This window comes from Agelaius tricolor, unplaced genomic scaffold (genome assembly GCF_023055355.1).
Source record: "Agelaius tricolor isolate 1412-34295 unplaced genomic scaffold, bAgeTri1.0.p SCAF_7, whole genome shotgun sequence".
NCBI lineage: Eukaryota > Metazoa > Chordata > Aves > Passeriformes > Icteridae > Agelaius > Agelaius tricolor.
Genome location: NW_027269267.1, coordinates 396196 through 410665, shown reverse-complemented (window position 1 = coordinate 410665; position 14470 = coordinate 396196). Strand labels below are relative to the sequence as shown.

The window sequence follows — 14470 nt, the reverse complement described above, 5'->3', positions numbered from 1 at the left end:
TGGAATCAATGACAGACACCAGCCTGTGGCTGCAGCCCCCCTCCCTCAGCCTGACTTTGTGCCACAGGAGGCTCCCTGGGGTTAAGGGCAGCTCCAGGTGTTCCAGGCAAGCACAGGAACAGCCCTGGGCACAGTCCTGCAGCCTTGGGCACCAACACGATCAGGATGTGGTTTTAACTTGTTCTTTAAAGCACTCAGATAAGAGCAAAGATGACTCAAGAAGGGTTGAGATGAAGGAATCAGTGAAGCAGGAGACAGGGCAGGAGAAGGAGCAAGGATGAGAAAGAGGAGCTGCTGAGAAAGAGGAAAAGCCACCAAACCTGTGCCAGCCCTGCACCAGAGCCCAGCCCTTGCCACCCTCTGAGGCATCACCCAAAAATGCCTCCACCCAACACAGAATTCAGAGCCCACCTCTGAGCTGCTGCAGGAAAGAGGGGAAATCCACACCACAATCCCTGAGCTGCCTCAAGGATGCCAGAACAGGGACCCAGCTCCCTGTGGATGCCAGACCCCAGGAAGGAATTCCCTGCACAATGAAATAAGGCTCAGGGCAATGCAGACTGGCACCACTTCCATATTACTGCAGGGGGGTCTGGATCCCCCTGGATCTGCAGGGGGAAGCTGTCACCATTGAGGGAACCAGGGATGAGCCCCAGCCATCCAAACCCCCATCCTCCACAGCCAGCTTTCCTTGGAGCTCCTACAAACACACCTGGGAGTGTTTGTGAACCAGGGATGAGCCCCAGCCATCCAAACCCCCATCCTCCACAGCCAGCTTTCCTTGGAGCTCCTACAAACACACCTGGGAGTGTTTGTGAACCAGGGATGAGCCCCAACCATCCAAACCCCCATCCTCCACAGCCAGCTTTCCTTGGAGCTCCCACAAACACACCTGGGAGTGCCCTCCTGTGCTGGGCTGCACAGAGGGCAAGCAATTAAAATAAAAACAACCCTAAATCCCACACACTGGTTGCAGGTGATGTGATTTAAGGAGGAAGAGCCAGCTGAGCAAGATTAGTATTTTAAATAAGTTGAAGTTTAAGACATTTGACCCAAACAATGGGTCACGTTTTTGATGGCCCACATAAAACTCGTGTAAAACATTGGCCACAGCCCCGGAGGACGTTCTGATAAGGACCAAAAAAAGCACCAAAACCTGGCTGATCTGGGCAACAGCCAGAGAACAGCAAATGAGCAGAAAGAGGGGGAAAAATTCCTGGAAGTCCAGTTTGTCCCTGAGGAGCCTGGTTTGCCCCCTTTTAAGGGGTGTGAAAAGGTCCCGCGCCAGGCTGCAGCCTGACAAATTCGGGCTAAAAATAACCAGGGCGGGTGCAAACAATGCCGTGGGGCCGTCACACATCCTGTGACAGCGGCAGGAGCCCAAACCTGGCCTCGGGCAGGGCCAGGGGCTCCAAACCCCCCACACCTCCTTACAGGGATCCTGTGCTGCCGAGTGGAACCAAACTTCAGCGTGATCCCGGCAGGAAAAGATTACAGATCAAAGATTAAGGCCTCAATTCGCCTCTGAGGGAGTCAAAGACAGGAGAAAATCTGGTTTTCCCCGGGGTTCAGTCACCAATTCTTATGTTCCTGCATGGATAAACCCACCCGTTTCAAACTCTTGCTTAAAAGATCTCCCAAACTGTGAATCGGGATCATTCCTAATCCTCTGTAAAACCTGCTGATGCATCCATCCCCTGAGCGTGCAGAGCAACCTCAGCAGCCCAAGAAGCGCTGCAGCTCAGGCTCCTGCTCTCTGCAAGCACTTCCCTGCACGGCCCGAGAAACTTCCCCAGCGCTGACGTTTTATCGTTAAAACCCTTCCATCCTAATTAAAGAATTTTAAAAAAAATTACACCTCTGCACGTTGGAAAACGTGTCAAAGCCGAGCACTTTCACTTTCAAAAACGTCCAGCACTCACCTCTGCCTCCCACCGAGCAGCAACACCTTCTGCTTCCAGGGAAAACAGCGGGAAAAGCGTGTCCTGTGCCGGCTGAGGACATTCCCTGCTGGGAGCTGGGAGCGACAGCTCAGAGAGCTCCAAACCCAGCGGCCCGGAGAGCTCGGGGGACCCGCGGCAGCAGAGGGCACGGAGCCCGCCCGGCTGCCCCGGGACGGGACACGGAGCAGGGGACACCGATCCCTCCCCGGCCACATTCCTGCACCTTTGGGGCTCCAGCCCGAGCCAGCCAGGAGTCCCATGGCGGTTCGGAGCCAAACCACGGCCCAGCGTGACCCGAAGCGCTGGAGCAGCCGCGGCGGGGGCAGCTCTGGGGCCGCTGCCGCCCGTGCCGGGGCTGCCTCCGCTCGCCAAGAGCACAGCCAGCAGCTGAATCACCCAGGCTGCCACACTTCTGCAGGGCCTCCAAAAATAACCGCGCTGGAAATTCCTTGGAGGCACAAACCTTGCTTCACAAGGACTGCGGAGATCCAGTTTCCTTAGTGGAGCAGACTGGATGCGAACGGGCCCGAGGGTTCAGGGGCACGGCCAGAGGGGATGAGGAGCCCTGGTCGCGGGGACAGCCAGTGACAGACCCCAGCCCGGGCCGGCATGGAGCCGCCGAGCTGCCCGGGCTCCCACCCCGAGCTGCCCACGGTTCTGCTGCGGCCCCGGCTCCAGGGCCGGCTCCTTGTCCCCGGCGAGCCTCAGGCTCAGAGCCGAGCCCTTCCCAGGGCTCCGCTGCGGCGCCTTCTATCAAACACCAGCATCCAAACACCGCCCTAGCCCCTTCCCCGCGCCCACATCCCCCGCGCCGCCCCCAGCAAGGCCTGCCCGGGCCGGGCTGCACCCGGGGGTCCCGGCAGCGGCGCTCGGCACTGCCGGGCCCGGGGCTGCGGCCGGCCCGGGCCGGGCTCACAGCTCCGGCTGACCTCGGGCACCGCCACAAGGACACGGAGCCCACGGAGCCGGCTCCAGGGCAATCCCCCCCGTGCCGGGGCTCAGCTCCCGCTGCCCGTGCGGCTGTCGGGGCGGAGGGGATGGGAACGGGGCGAGCAGAGCGCCAGAGCTGTGCCGCCCGTGCTCCTCAGGTGGGACTGGTGCTCCTGCACCGCGGGGCTCCCACAGCGGGAGCGGCCCCGAAACGGCTCCTGAGGAACCCTCGGGTCCGCAGCTCCCGGCACCGCTCTCGTTACCGCGGGCGAACAAGTAAATAACACTAATTATCTCAAATTCCGCCAACCGCTCCCAGTCGATGCCATTTAACGAAGAAAAGCGCAATATTGTAAATGAGCTGAAATTTAAACTTTCGACCCAAACAGCCGGAGCCCGCTGCAGGAACAACCCGGGGTTATTTCGGTCCTTGCGGGGTCCCGAAGCGGGCGGGGATCACCGCAGCTCTTGCCCGAAAGGCAGAGGAATGGCCCCAAAACGGAGTGCGGGGGGGGCTGGCACGGCCTTCCCCGGGCAGCGCCCGAGCCCGGCGGGGCGGGCAGGGCACCGCGGGGCCTGGCCGGGGGCTCACCTGCGATGGCCGAGTCGTCCAGGTGGGAGCCGGGGGCCCGCTCGGCGCGGCCGGGATGCTGCAGGACGAGGAGGAGGAGAAGGAGGAAGAGGCCGCACAGCGCCCGCACGGCCCGGCCCGGCCGCGGCTCCATTTCCGCGTCCCCGCCGCCGTCAGCTGCTCCTCGGCATCGGCACCGGCTGGGGGCCCGCGGGGTGTCCCGGTTATCCCGGCTATCCCGGCACCGCCGCCAGCTGCGGCCGCGCACCGGCTACCGGAACCCTCTGCCCCCCTCGCCCCGCAGTGGTCTCTCCCAGGACAGCCTCCCCCCCCGCCGCAGTGGTCTCTCCCGGGACAGCCCCAGTCCCCCCGCCGTCAGTGGTCTCTTCCCGGGGTAACCCCGCCGGCCCCTCTCCGTTCTGCCGGGATAACCTCACTTCCCGCCACCTCCGCTAGCGGCTCCCCGGCCCGCTCCGTCCCTCCGCCGCCTCCTGGCAGCGGTGCCTGCCGAAAAACCCCGCTCTTTCTGTGCCGGGACAGCCCTGCACCCCCCTCCGGGTCCGCGGTGGTCTCGTCCGCCCCCCCGCGCGCCGCCCTACGCACCGGGCCCTGGCGCGGCCGCGCGCGCGCTCACAGGGAGCGTGGCCAAGCACTGCTGGGCCACACCCACCGGGGGCGGGGCCAACGGGGCGGGCACGTGGCCACGCCCCCGCTCCCGCCCGCGCGCGCACGGCGCTGGCCCGCAGCGACCTCTGGTGGGCGGAGAGGGGAATGGCGGGACAGGGACACAGCGACAGGAGCGACACATCGCGATAGGGGGACACACCGACAGGGGTGGGACACACCGACAGGGGTGACACACCGCGACAGGAGCGACACATCGCGATAGGGGGACACACCGACAGGGGTGACACACACCGACAGGGGACACACCGACAGGGGTGACACACACCGACAGGGGACACACCGCGACAGGAGCGACACATCGCGATAGGGGGACACACCGACAGGGGTGACACACACCGACAGGGGACACATCGCGATAGGGGGACACACCGACAAGGGACACACACCGGGACAGGGGACACACCGGGACAGGGGAGACACCGGGACAGGGGAGACACCGACAGGGGACACACACCGATAGGGGACACACCCCATGGGACACACGCAATGGGACACACACCAACATGTCACACACCAACATGTCACACACCAATATGTCACACACCAACATGTCACCCACCCCGATGTGTCACCCACCCTGGCTCTCTGGGCAGAGACACTCTGGGGTCCCAGCACGTGGCTCCTGGTTCGCGGCGGGGCTGAGGAGATTGCGACACCTCCCAGAGCTGGGACACCTCCAGGGCCACCAGCTCCCGGTGGCACGGCTGGAGCGGTGCCACCAGTGTGCCCTGAGGCCACCGCCTGGGGGAGCACGGGGAGCTCACATCTGTCCCACCCCTCACATCTGCCCCAATCCTCTCATGCGTCCCACTCGGCCAGGGTGCTCCGAGCAGTGACAGCCCTGTCCCTGGAGCAGGCTGTTCCCAGCCAGGTGCCTACGCCCCTGCTATGGGGTGGGGGTCCCAGGGGGTCCCCTGGCCATGGTGGGGATCCCAGGCTGGGACACGGGGCTGGCTGCTGTCCAGGCTGCTGTCCAGGCTGATGCCCAGTGTCCCTTGGGTTCTGGTCCCTGTGCTGGCACTGGGGAAGATGCTGGCTGTGGGTGGGGGTCCCACACCTGCAGACCCCAAGATGATGATGGGGACGGGCCACTGGGGTGGGGAAAGGCCACTGGGGTGGGGACGGGCCACTGGGATGGGGACAGGCCACTGGGATGGGGATGGGTCACTCTGATGGACACAGGCCACTGGGGTGGGGACAGGCCACTGGGATGGGGACAGGCCACTGGGATGGGGACGGGTCACTGGGGTGGGGACAGGCCACTCGCTCCCAGGAGCTGCCTCCCCTCCATGCCTGGTGTCCCCCACAAGCCCCTCCTGCCCCAGGGACCCCTATGGGCTGTGGGCACTGCTGGGGGGGACCCAGCCCTTGGGGGGGACCCCCAGACTGGGGGACCCGGCCCTTGGGGGGACCCTCACAGCACCCAGGCTCCTCTGGCCTCGGGGGTGAGGGGGGACACTCCTGCAGCAGCCACAGGACCCTGTGCTGTCACCCCCTGTGCTGTCACCCCCTGTGCTGTCACCCCCTCCCCACGCACACCCCGAGGGCAGGGGGTGTCATGTCCCCCCCACCATCAGCCCCCGAGTCCCCAGGTGACCCCGGGTGGGGTGGGCTCCTCTCCCTGCTCACCCCCCGCACCCCCAGAGCTCTGGGCCCCCCGGGCTGGCCGGGGCTGTCCCGCTGTGTCCCTGTCCCCAGCGCTGGGGTCGGGGTGAGTGGCAGGGGCCAAGGGGGGCCTCAGGGGTTGCGAGGTGGGGTCAAGGATGAGTGCCAGGGGTGGGAGGGCAGAGGCGGGGCTGGGGGGTCAGAGTTGGGGTCAAGGGTGGGGGGCTCAGGGGTGGGTGGTTCAAGGGTGGGGGGCTCAAGGGTGGGGGCTCAAGGGTGGGGGCTCAAGGGTGGGGTCTCAAGGGTGGGGGTCTCGGGGGGCGCAGGCAGCTGCCGCGGGAGGAGGGTCCCTGGCCCGCCCGGCGCGGGCGCTGCGGGTCCCTGCTCGGGGCGGTGCCGGGGGTCGTGCCCCGGGCGCTGCCCCAGCCCCGCGGCGGTGCCGCAGCCCGGGGCGGTGCCAGGGGCGCGGGGGCTGCGCTGCCCCGGCCCGGGGCCGAGGAAGGAAGCGGCGGGCGCGGGGGGCCGGGCGCGGCGGGGGAAGTTTCTCCGCGGGACCGCCCGGGGCGGCGGAGGAGGCGGCCGCAGACTTCCTCCTCCTCCTCCTCCTCCTCGTCTCGTCCTGCTCCTCGTCCTGCTCCTCGTCCTGCCGCCGCTGCCGCCCCGGCCCCGCTCCCGCCGCCGCGCCATGCCCCGGGGTGAGTGCGGGGCCGGGGCACCGGGGAGGGCCGGGGGTCCCGCGGCCGGGGGGGCGGGAGGAGCCGCCGGTCGGGGCCAGGGCGGGGGCGGCGGCAGCGGGACCCGCCCGGAGCGGGACCACGGGGGATAACGGGATTGCCGGGGAGAACGGAGCTGCCGGGGACAACGAGGAGGGACAGCGGAGCTGCGGGGACGAGGGGACCGCCGGGGATAACGGAACCGCCAGGGATAGCGGGGACCCGGGGTTGACGGGACAGCCGGGGATAACGGGGCACCGCGGTGCCCCGGCAGGAGCGGAGTTTTGGGCGGCAGCGGGCCCGGCAGCAGCCGGGACAGAGCGGGGACACAGACGGGCCCGGCCCGACCCTCTCGGCGGGACCCCGGCCCCGCACCCGCCGGATCTGCAGCCGCACCCCGGCCCCGCTCCGGGCCCGGCGCTGCAGGGGCTGCGCGACACCGGGGGGCGCTGCACGGACCGCGGGACCCCGGCCCCGTCCTGACCCGGCGGCCCCTGCGCTGACCCCCCGGCACCGACCCCCCTGCACTCACTGTCCCCCTGCACTGTCCCCTGCAGTGACCCCCTGACCCCCCTGCGGCACCCCACATATCCCTCACAGGCGCTGCCACACGTGTGCAGCAGCCAGGACGTGCCAGGGCTGTCCCTGCGGCCGTGGGTGCTTGTCACGGGGTGCCCCGGGTCTCCCCCGGGGTCACTGGGTCACTCAGTCACGCGGGGACACCTGTGGGTCCCCTGCAGCCTGCGGGGCTGCTGGGGGCTGCTGGGCTTCCCCTGCTTGGATTGGGGAAAGGAGAAGCCACTGAGGTACCATTTGTGGCCTATGGGGACAAGCTGTGGTGGGAGCGTGGTGGGAGGGGGCCCATGGGGACAGGCTGTGGTGGGAGGGGGCTGGCCCAGGCTCCAGGAGTGTCTGTGGGCAGTTGTGGAGGTGCTGGGCCGTGCTGGCCACGGTGCAGGTGTGGGCTGTGCCCTCGTGCGTGGAAGTGGGTTGGGTTTGGCCATGGCCCAGAGAGGTGTCAGAGCAGCACAGAGCTACCACCCAGCCTTGGGGCCTGGCCTGGCCTGCCTGGCTCCATCCACCCATCCATCCATCCATCCATCCATCCATCCATCCATCCATCCATCATCCATCATCCATCCATCCATCCATCATCCATCATCCATCCATCCATCCATCATCCATTCATCCATCCATCATCCATCCATCCATCCATCCATCCATCCATCCCTCCATCATCCATTCATCATCCATCCATCCCTCCATCATCCATCCATGCATCCATCCATCATCATCCATCCATGCATCCATCCATCCATCATCCATCCATCATCATCCATCCATGCATCCATCCATCATCCATCCATCCATCATCCATCCATCATCCATCCATCATCCATCCATCCATCCATCATCCATCCATCCATCCATCATCCATCCATCCATCATCCATCCATCCATCTATCAATCATCCATCCATCATCCATCCATCCACCCATCCATCCATCCATCCATCATCCATCCATCCATCATCCATCCATCCATCCATCATCCATCCATCCATCCATCCATCATCCATCCATCATCCATCATCCATCCATCATCCATCCATCATCCATCCATCATCCATCCATCATCCATCCATCCATCCATCCATCCATCATCCATCCATCATCCATCCATCCATCCATCATCCATCCATCCATCCATCCATCCATCCATCCATCCATCATCCATCCATCCATCCATCATCCATCCATCATCCATCCATCATCCATCCATCCATCCATCATCCATCCATCATCCATCATCCATCCATCCATCCATCCATCATCCATCCATCATCATCCATCCATCATCCATCCATCCATCCATCATCCACCCATCCATCACCCATCCATCATCCATCCATCATCCATCCATCATCCATCCATCCATCCATCCATCCATCATCCATCCATCCATCCATCCATCCCTTGCAGAGGCCTGGGTTTGGCTGCAGCTCCTGGGGCAGAGGCCAAGGGTGAGGGGGGCCTGGTGAGGAGCAGAGCGGGACCCGGCCTGGAGGGAAATAAAATGAGGAAATTGGTCACGACAGCTGGAAAATGAGGGAAATCAAAACCCTCCGACTCAGCACCGGAGTTATTTCAGCTGCCACGGCAGAGCCTGGGGCAGAGCTGGGGGGTCCCTGCATCCCCACCATGGCCATGGACCCCCATGGGGTCCCTGCTGGAGGTTTAGAGATTTTGGCAGTTTCATTACTTTTCTCTTTCTGCTGCTGAGCAGGCTGCAGGGCCGGGGGGACAATGCTGTGCCTGCCCCCCGAGCAGGAGTGACCCCCGTGCCTGGGGCTGGTGACCCCAGCCCTGGGTGGCCCTGGGCACGTCCCTCGGGCCGGGATGGACCCGGGGCTGGGGAGGGGTGCCCAGGGCAGGGCAGGGTGGGCTGTGAGGTGCCCGCAGTGGGGTGTGCCGGTGCTGTGGGGAGGGGAAGGGGTGCCTGGGGCGGGCAGGGTCGGTTCAGGGAGCTTTGGGGACCGTGGGACAGGGAGCTCATGGGGGCGGCTGCTCCACTTCCCCGGCGGAAAACCCCCGGGGGCTGCCCCGGCCGGGAGCGCTGGCAGAGGGTTTTGCTTCCCTTTTCTGCTGAAGAGATGAGTCGCTTTTCCCGTGCCATGGGGTGGCGATGGGAGGGGGGACCTCTGTGTGTCACCCACAGCCCCCCAGGGCCGCCCGAGTGCCACTGCGGTGAGGAGCGGGGCCGGGGGGCTCGGGGTGCCGATCCCGGGGCTGGCAAGGGGCAGGTGCCCCACGGGCTGTGTCCCCTCAGCCCCACGAGGCCACTGTGACCCCGGCATCCCGGGGCACAGAAGGGGTTAAATGCGCTGCGGGCCGCCGATCTCCGGGAGAACAGAGCTGGCCTTGTGCCGGCAGCGGAGCTGGCAGCAGCCGTGGGGGCACAGCAGGGCCGAGGCACCCACCCAATGTCCCCGGACAGGCCCAGCCTGGCCCTGGGGCAGCGGGGCCTCGGGAGCCCCAGCGTGGCTGCGGGGACACGGTGACCTCCAGCCCCTGCCTGGCACCACCAGGATGCCCCCGGGCAGCCCCTGCCCTGTCCTGGAATGGGGCTCCTTTGGCAGGGCTCCTGCTGACCCTCCTGTCCCGTGCTGGGGGACACGGGCGCCCAGGAGGCAGGGCACTGTGCCTCCTCATCCTCCCTGGGAAGATGAGTGTGAGTCAGGGGCTTGGCTGGGGCTGGGGGGGCCGGTTGGGACTGAGATGTGGTGGCTGTGGCTGCAAACCTTGGCTGTGACAGAGCCAGAGCCCCCCCTGGCACCCCCCAGAGCCCCCCCGGCACCCTTTGGCTGTAACAGAGCCAGAGCCCCCTGGCACTCACATCCCCTCCTTGGCACCCAGACTGATTTGGGGCTGCTGTGGGGGCTCTGCCCTGCACAAAGCCCCCTCCTCAGTGAAGCATTTGCCCTGTGAGTGTGGGCCATGCTTCAGGTCCCCTCGCTGTGCCACAGGCACCTCGTACCTGGTGCTGGCAGTGCCAGGGCTGGCAGCAGCCAAAAGGTTCCTGTGTGAGCCCTCGGCTCCTGTGTGGCCCCTCCATGGGCACCGTGGTGTGCGCCCATGTTTGGTGTGTGCTGGTGACAAACCTGGGGACACTGGGGCTCCACACCCAGGGTGCTGGAGAAGTGACCCCTGGCCTCGAGCCCCCCCTTCTCCTCCTCTTCCTCCTCCTTTCCCTCCTCCTCTGTTTCCCAGTGGTGATGCCCTTCACAGGCATGAGTGTTTCCTCTGTGCCAGGATGGGGATGGGGATGGGGATGGGGATGGGGATGGGATGGGGATGGGGATGGGGATGGGGATGGGGATGGGATGGGGAATGGGGAATGGGGAATGGGCATGGTTCCTGCCAGGTGCAGCTCATCCCGAGGTGCCCACAGTCAGCTTGGGCTTGGCATCAGGAGTGTGTGCCATGTCCCAGTGTGGGATGGGCACAGGGCCAGGCTGGTGCTCAGGGCTGCTTTGGGTCCAGACTGAGTCAGTCAGGCCAAATGGGGCCTTGGGGTGACAGGGGCGGCTGTGTCCCACTGCCGGGGCTGCCCTGGGCCAGGGGTGGGGTGGCTGCAGGACAGGAGGGGCACAGGGGACGCGGGTGGCACTTACAGCCCCTGCGGAAGGTGCCTGTCCCTGAGGGTGGTCCTGTGCAGCCACGGAGGGACCTCAGTCTCCCACAGTCCTGATCCTGGTCCCATGACCCTGATCCTGTTCCTCCCTGCTCCTTCTCCCTCTGCTCCTGCTGCCATTGCTCTGATCCACTTCCTTCCCCCACCGTCCTGCTCCAGCTGCTCCTGATCCGGTTCCTTCTCCCACTGTCCTGGTCTCCTTGATCCTGATCCCCCTGTTTTGATTCCCGTCCCCATCACCAGCCCTCTGTGCCCTCTCCCACCGCGCACCTCGCGGCCCTGCAGCCCAGCACTGCCTGTGCCTGCCCCGGGCTGAGCCGCTGGTGCCGAGCGCCGTGAGGGAACCTCCGGGCCGCGGTCGCGCCCGAACTGGAGGCCAAAGGCCGGGACTGTGTTTGCGGCCCCCGGGGACCCTGCAGGCGGCTTCCTGCGGGGGTGGGGATGCGGATGGGGATGGGGATGGGGGCCGCCTGTGCGGGCCCCGCTGCTCCCCGCTCACCCGGCGGGGATGCGGGGGTGCCCCGCCCGGGGGGAAACTGAGGCACAGCGCTGCGGGGCGGCCCTGGCAGCCCCCCGTGCGTGTCCCGGGGGTCGGGGCACAGCCAGGCAGGGCGGGGGTCACGGCACAGCCGCAGGAAGCCGCGTGTCAGCGCGGGAAGAGGAAGAGCGACTTCCCCATCCGAGGGGGCAGGGACGGGCTGGGGCTCGGGCCCTTCCCCCTCCCCAGCCCTGCGGGCTCAGCGGGCTCTGGGCAGCGGGGACCCCAGCCCAGGACACACGGTGGGATTTCTGCCCCGGCACACGAGCGGGGCTCCCATCCTCCCGCAGCGATCCCATGGGGGGCACCAGCTGCCCACGGCCGCATCCCGGTGCGAAAGGGGCTGCGGGCCCAGGGTGGGCGCGTCCCCAGCCCAGCACCGTGGGGTGCCCCCGCCTCGGCTGGGCAGGGCTGGGCAGGGCTGGGCAGCGCCGGGCTCCGGCCAGCAGCAAGAAGGGGAGCAGGATGCAGCCCTTAATGGGAATCGCAGAGGGAACCTGAGGAAGGAAAACGCGCGCCGGGATTTGGGATAAACACAGCTGCCGGAGCGGACGCTGGCTCCGGGGCCACGCCAGCCACAGCGCCGGCCCTGCTTGCTGTGGGCAGGATGGGGCTGGGACAAACGGTGACAGCCCACGGGCTGCCACAGCCCCGGTATGGCCCCACTCCCTGCCCTGCTGCCCTCCAATTCCGGGCTGGGGGCACAGCACAGCATGGCACAGCATGGGATGGCACAGCACAGGATGGCACAGCACAGCATGGCACAGCACGGGATGGCACAGCCTGGCTGCCATGCATGCAGCACCCTGGGGACAGTGTGGTCCCCATGCACTGGCCGTGGTGGCACATGTGTGTCCCTGGGTCATGGTGGGCAGATCCCCATTGTGGGGGCTCTCTGCCTGCCTGTGAAGCTCATCTGGGCCCTGGGTTGGATGGTGAACCAAGGGGATGCGATCCTTGCGCAGCCCCCGTCGTTGGGGTGTCAGAGCAGGGGGACCCCGCTGACCCAGCCCTGGAGCGTCCCCTCCCTGAGCCCGTTCTCTTCCCACAGGCTGCTGAGGGCACACCAGGAGCGCCGGCATGCAGAGCATCAAGTGCGTGGTGGTGGGTGACGGCGCGGTGGGCAAGACCTGCCTGCTCATCTGCTACACCACCAACGCCTTCCCCAAGGAGTACATCCCCACCGTGTTCGACAACTACAGCGCCCAGAACACGGTGGACGGCAGGACTATAAACTTAAACCTGTGGGACACGGCCGGCCAGGAGGAGTACGACCGCCTGCGGACGCTTTCCTACCCCCAGACCAACGTCTTCATCATCTGCTTCTCCATCGCCAGCCCGCCCTCCTACGAGAACGTCAAGCACAAGTGGTACCCCGAGGTGTGCCACCACTGCCCCAGCGTGCCCATCCTCCTCGTCGGCACCAAGAAGGATCTGAGGAACAACCCCGAGATCATGAAGCGGCTCAAGGAGCAGAACCAGGCGCCCATCACCACCCAGCAGGGCATCAGCCTCTCCAAGCAGATCCGCGCCGTCAAGTACCTGGAGTGCTCGGCGCTCAACCAGGAGGGCATCAAGGATGTGTTCACCGAGGCCGTGAGGGCCGTGCTCAACCCTGCCCCGGCCAAGCCCAAGAGGCCCTGCGTGCTCTTGTGACGGGGCTGCCGAGGGACGATCCTGGCCCTGCCCCGTGCCCCACACAGCTCCTGCCCCCAGCCAGCCCCGTGCCTCCCCAGCCTGGGTGGGAGCCGCAGCCTCCAGCTTTAGTAATACAGACCTTGTTTGCACTAACTGGCTGCCCGCCCCGGGGCACCGGGCTCCCCGCCCTGCCTTTGGTGACGCCTCTCCGGTCCTGGCACAGCAATGCTTCCTGAGAAGGGGATGCCCGGGGTGGGCCACCCCCACTGCAGCCCTGGGCACCCCACGGGGACCTGCCACCTCCATCCTCTACACCAGCTGGGGCACAGGGGGTCCCCAGCCCTTCTGTGCCAGCCCCAGCACTCGCCCAGCCCGGAGCATCTCGCTGGCACTGTCCCCTCCTGCCCCGGGATCCCCCTGGCAGCACCAGGGGCTCCTGGGGGGTGTTTGGGGTGAGCCCCACACCAGGGACCTCCAGCCCTGCTGAGAGCAGAGCCAGTGTGGCCAGAGTAGAGAGCTCCTGCCCTGGCTGGTGCTGGAGCTCCACAGGGCAGCAGGACTCACCTGTAACCAGCTGCCCCCAGAGTTGCTTCTCCTGAAATAAAAACCTGCCCAGGCTCCCCGTGTCCTGTGCTCTCCCCCTTTCCTGGGCGTGGGGACACTGCCTGGAGGGACATGGATGTCACAGGCCCGAGCTGGGCTGGGACCCCTCACTGTGCCAGGGCCAAGCTGAGGGTGCTCATGGTGCCTGCCAGGGCTCTCCTCTGGAGGGAACTGCCAGGGAAGCTTGGCATGTCCCTGCCATGGTCACTCCCGACCCCACCATCTCTGTGCCCAGCTGAGCTCCCACCCAGGGGCTTGGGGACATTGTAAGGGACAGCAATGGGGACAGTGCAGGACGTGGCCATGGGGCCATTGAACTGTGTGGAAATGGGGACACTGAGGATGGGCACGTTGCAGGAATTGGCACATGAGTGGGGACCCCCCTGGGCAGCCCCCAGCCACCCCAGCCCCTGTACTGCCTCTGGGGTGGCAGGTGGAGGGCAGAGCCCTGTGCTCCCGTGCCCAGGGGTGTCCCTGGTGTTCCTGTGTCCCATGGCTGGCCATGGCAGCAGTGAGGGAGCAGAGCCCTGTGCTCCCATGCCCAGGGGTGTCCCTGGTGTTCCTGTGTCCCGTGGCTGGCTGTGGCAGCAGTGAGGGAGCAGAGCCCTGTGCTCCCGTGCCCAGGGGTGTCCCTGGTGTTCCTGTGTCCCGTGGCTGGCCATGGCAGCAGTGAGGGAGCAGAGCCCTGTGCTCCCGTGCCCAGGGGTGTCCCTGGTGTCCCTGTGTCCCGTGGCTGGCCATGGCAGCAGTGAGGGAGCAGTGGCATCCCCGGCCGCCCTCGCCACCCCCTCGCCACCCCCCCGGCACGTGCTGGCGTGCGGCCATGTCCGGACACGGGCCCCTTGTCCGGCCCCGGGCCTTCCTGCAGGAAGGGCAGAGACCCGGCGCCCGCCACAAGCCGCCTTTGTTCCCTGCTCCCCTTGGCACCAGAGCCGGGGCAGCAGGCGTGGGCAGCGGGGCTGGGGGCTCCGGCCACGGCCCGGCCCGGCCCAGCCTCCTGCAGCCTCCCGGGGCTTGGCAGAGTGTGGCCCCTGCAGAGCCCACCCTG

At 66.3% G+C, this 14470-nt stretch overlaps 2 protein-coding genes across 10 annotated transcripts in view; one reads left to right on the top strand and one right to left on the bottom strand.

Moving 5' to 3' along the window:
- STIM1 (stromal interaction molecule 1) overlaps positions 1–3754 on the bottom strand; it is a 73508-nt gene extending 69754 nt beyond the window's left edge. For all 9 annotated transcript variants that reach the window (XM_071430021.1, XM_071430012.1, XM_071430015.1 and 6 more), the window contains exon 1: positions 3466–3754. In XM_071430021.1, coding sequence (XP_071286122.1) covers positions 3466–3598 — 133 coding nt within the window. In that variant the 5' untranslated portion in view covers positions 3599–3754. The remainder of the gene's footprint in view (positions 1–3465) is intronic.
- A 2539-nt stretch (positions 3755–6293) lies between these two features.
- Positions 6294–13437, top strand: RHOG (ras homolog family member G). The gene is made up of 2 exons (XM_071430043.1): positions 6294–6431; positions 12233–13437. Exon 2 carries the CDS (start codon positions 12262–12264, stop codon positions 12835–12837), a length of 576 nt encoding a protein of 191 aa, XP_071286144.1. The 5' UTR covers positions 6294–6431; positions 12233–12261; the 3' UTR covers positions 12838–13437.
- Positions 13438–14470: the final 1033 nt, after the last annotated feature.

Bases quoted from the DNA above. Each gene is read 5' to 3' on its own strand.
- RHOG (XM_071430043.1), top strand. From the start codon at position 12,262: ATGCAGAGCATCAAGTGCGTGGTGGTGGGTGACGGCGCGGTGGGCAAG.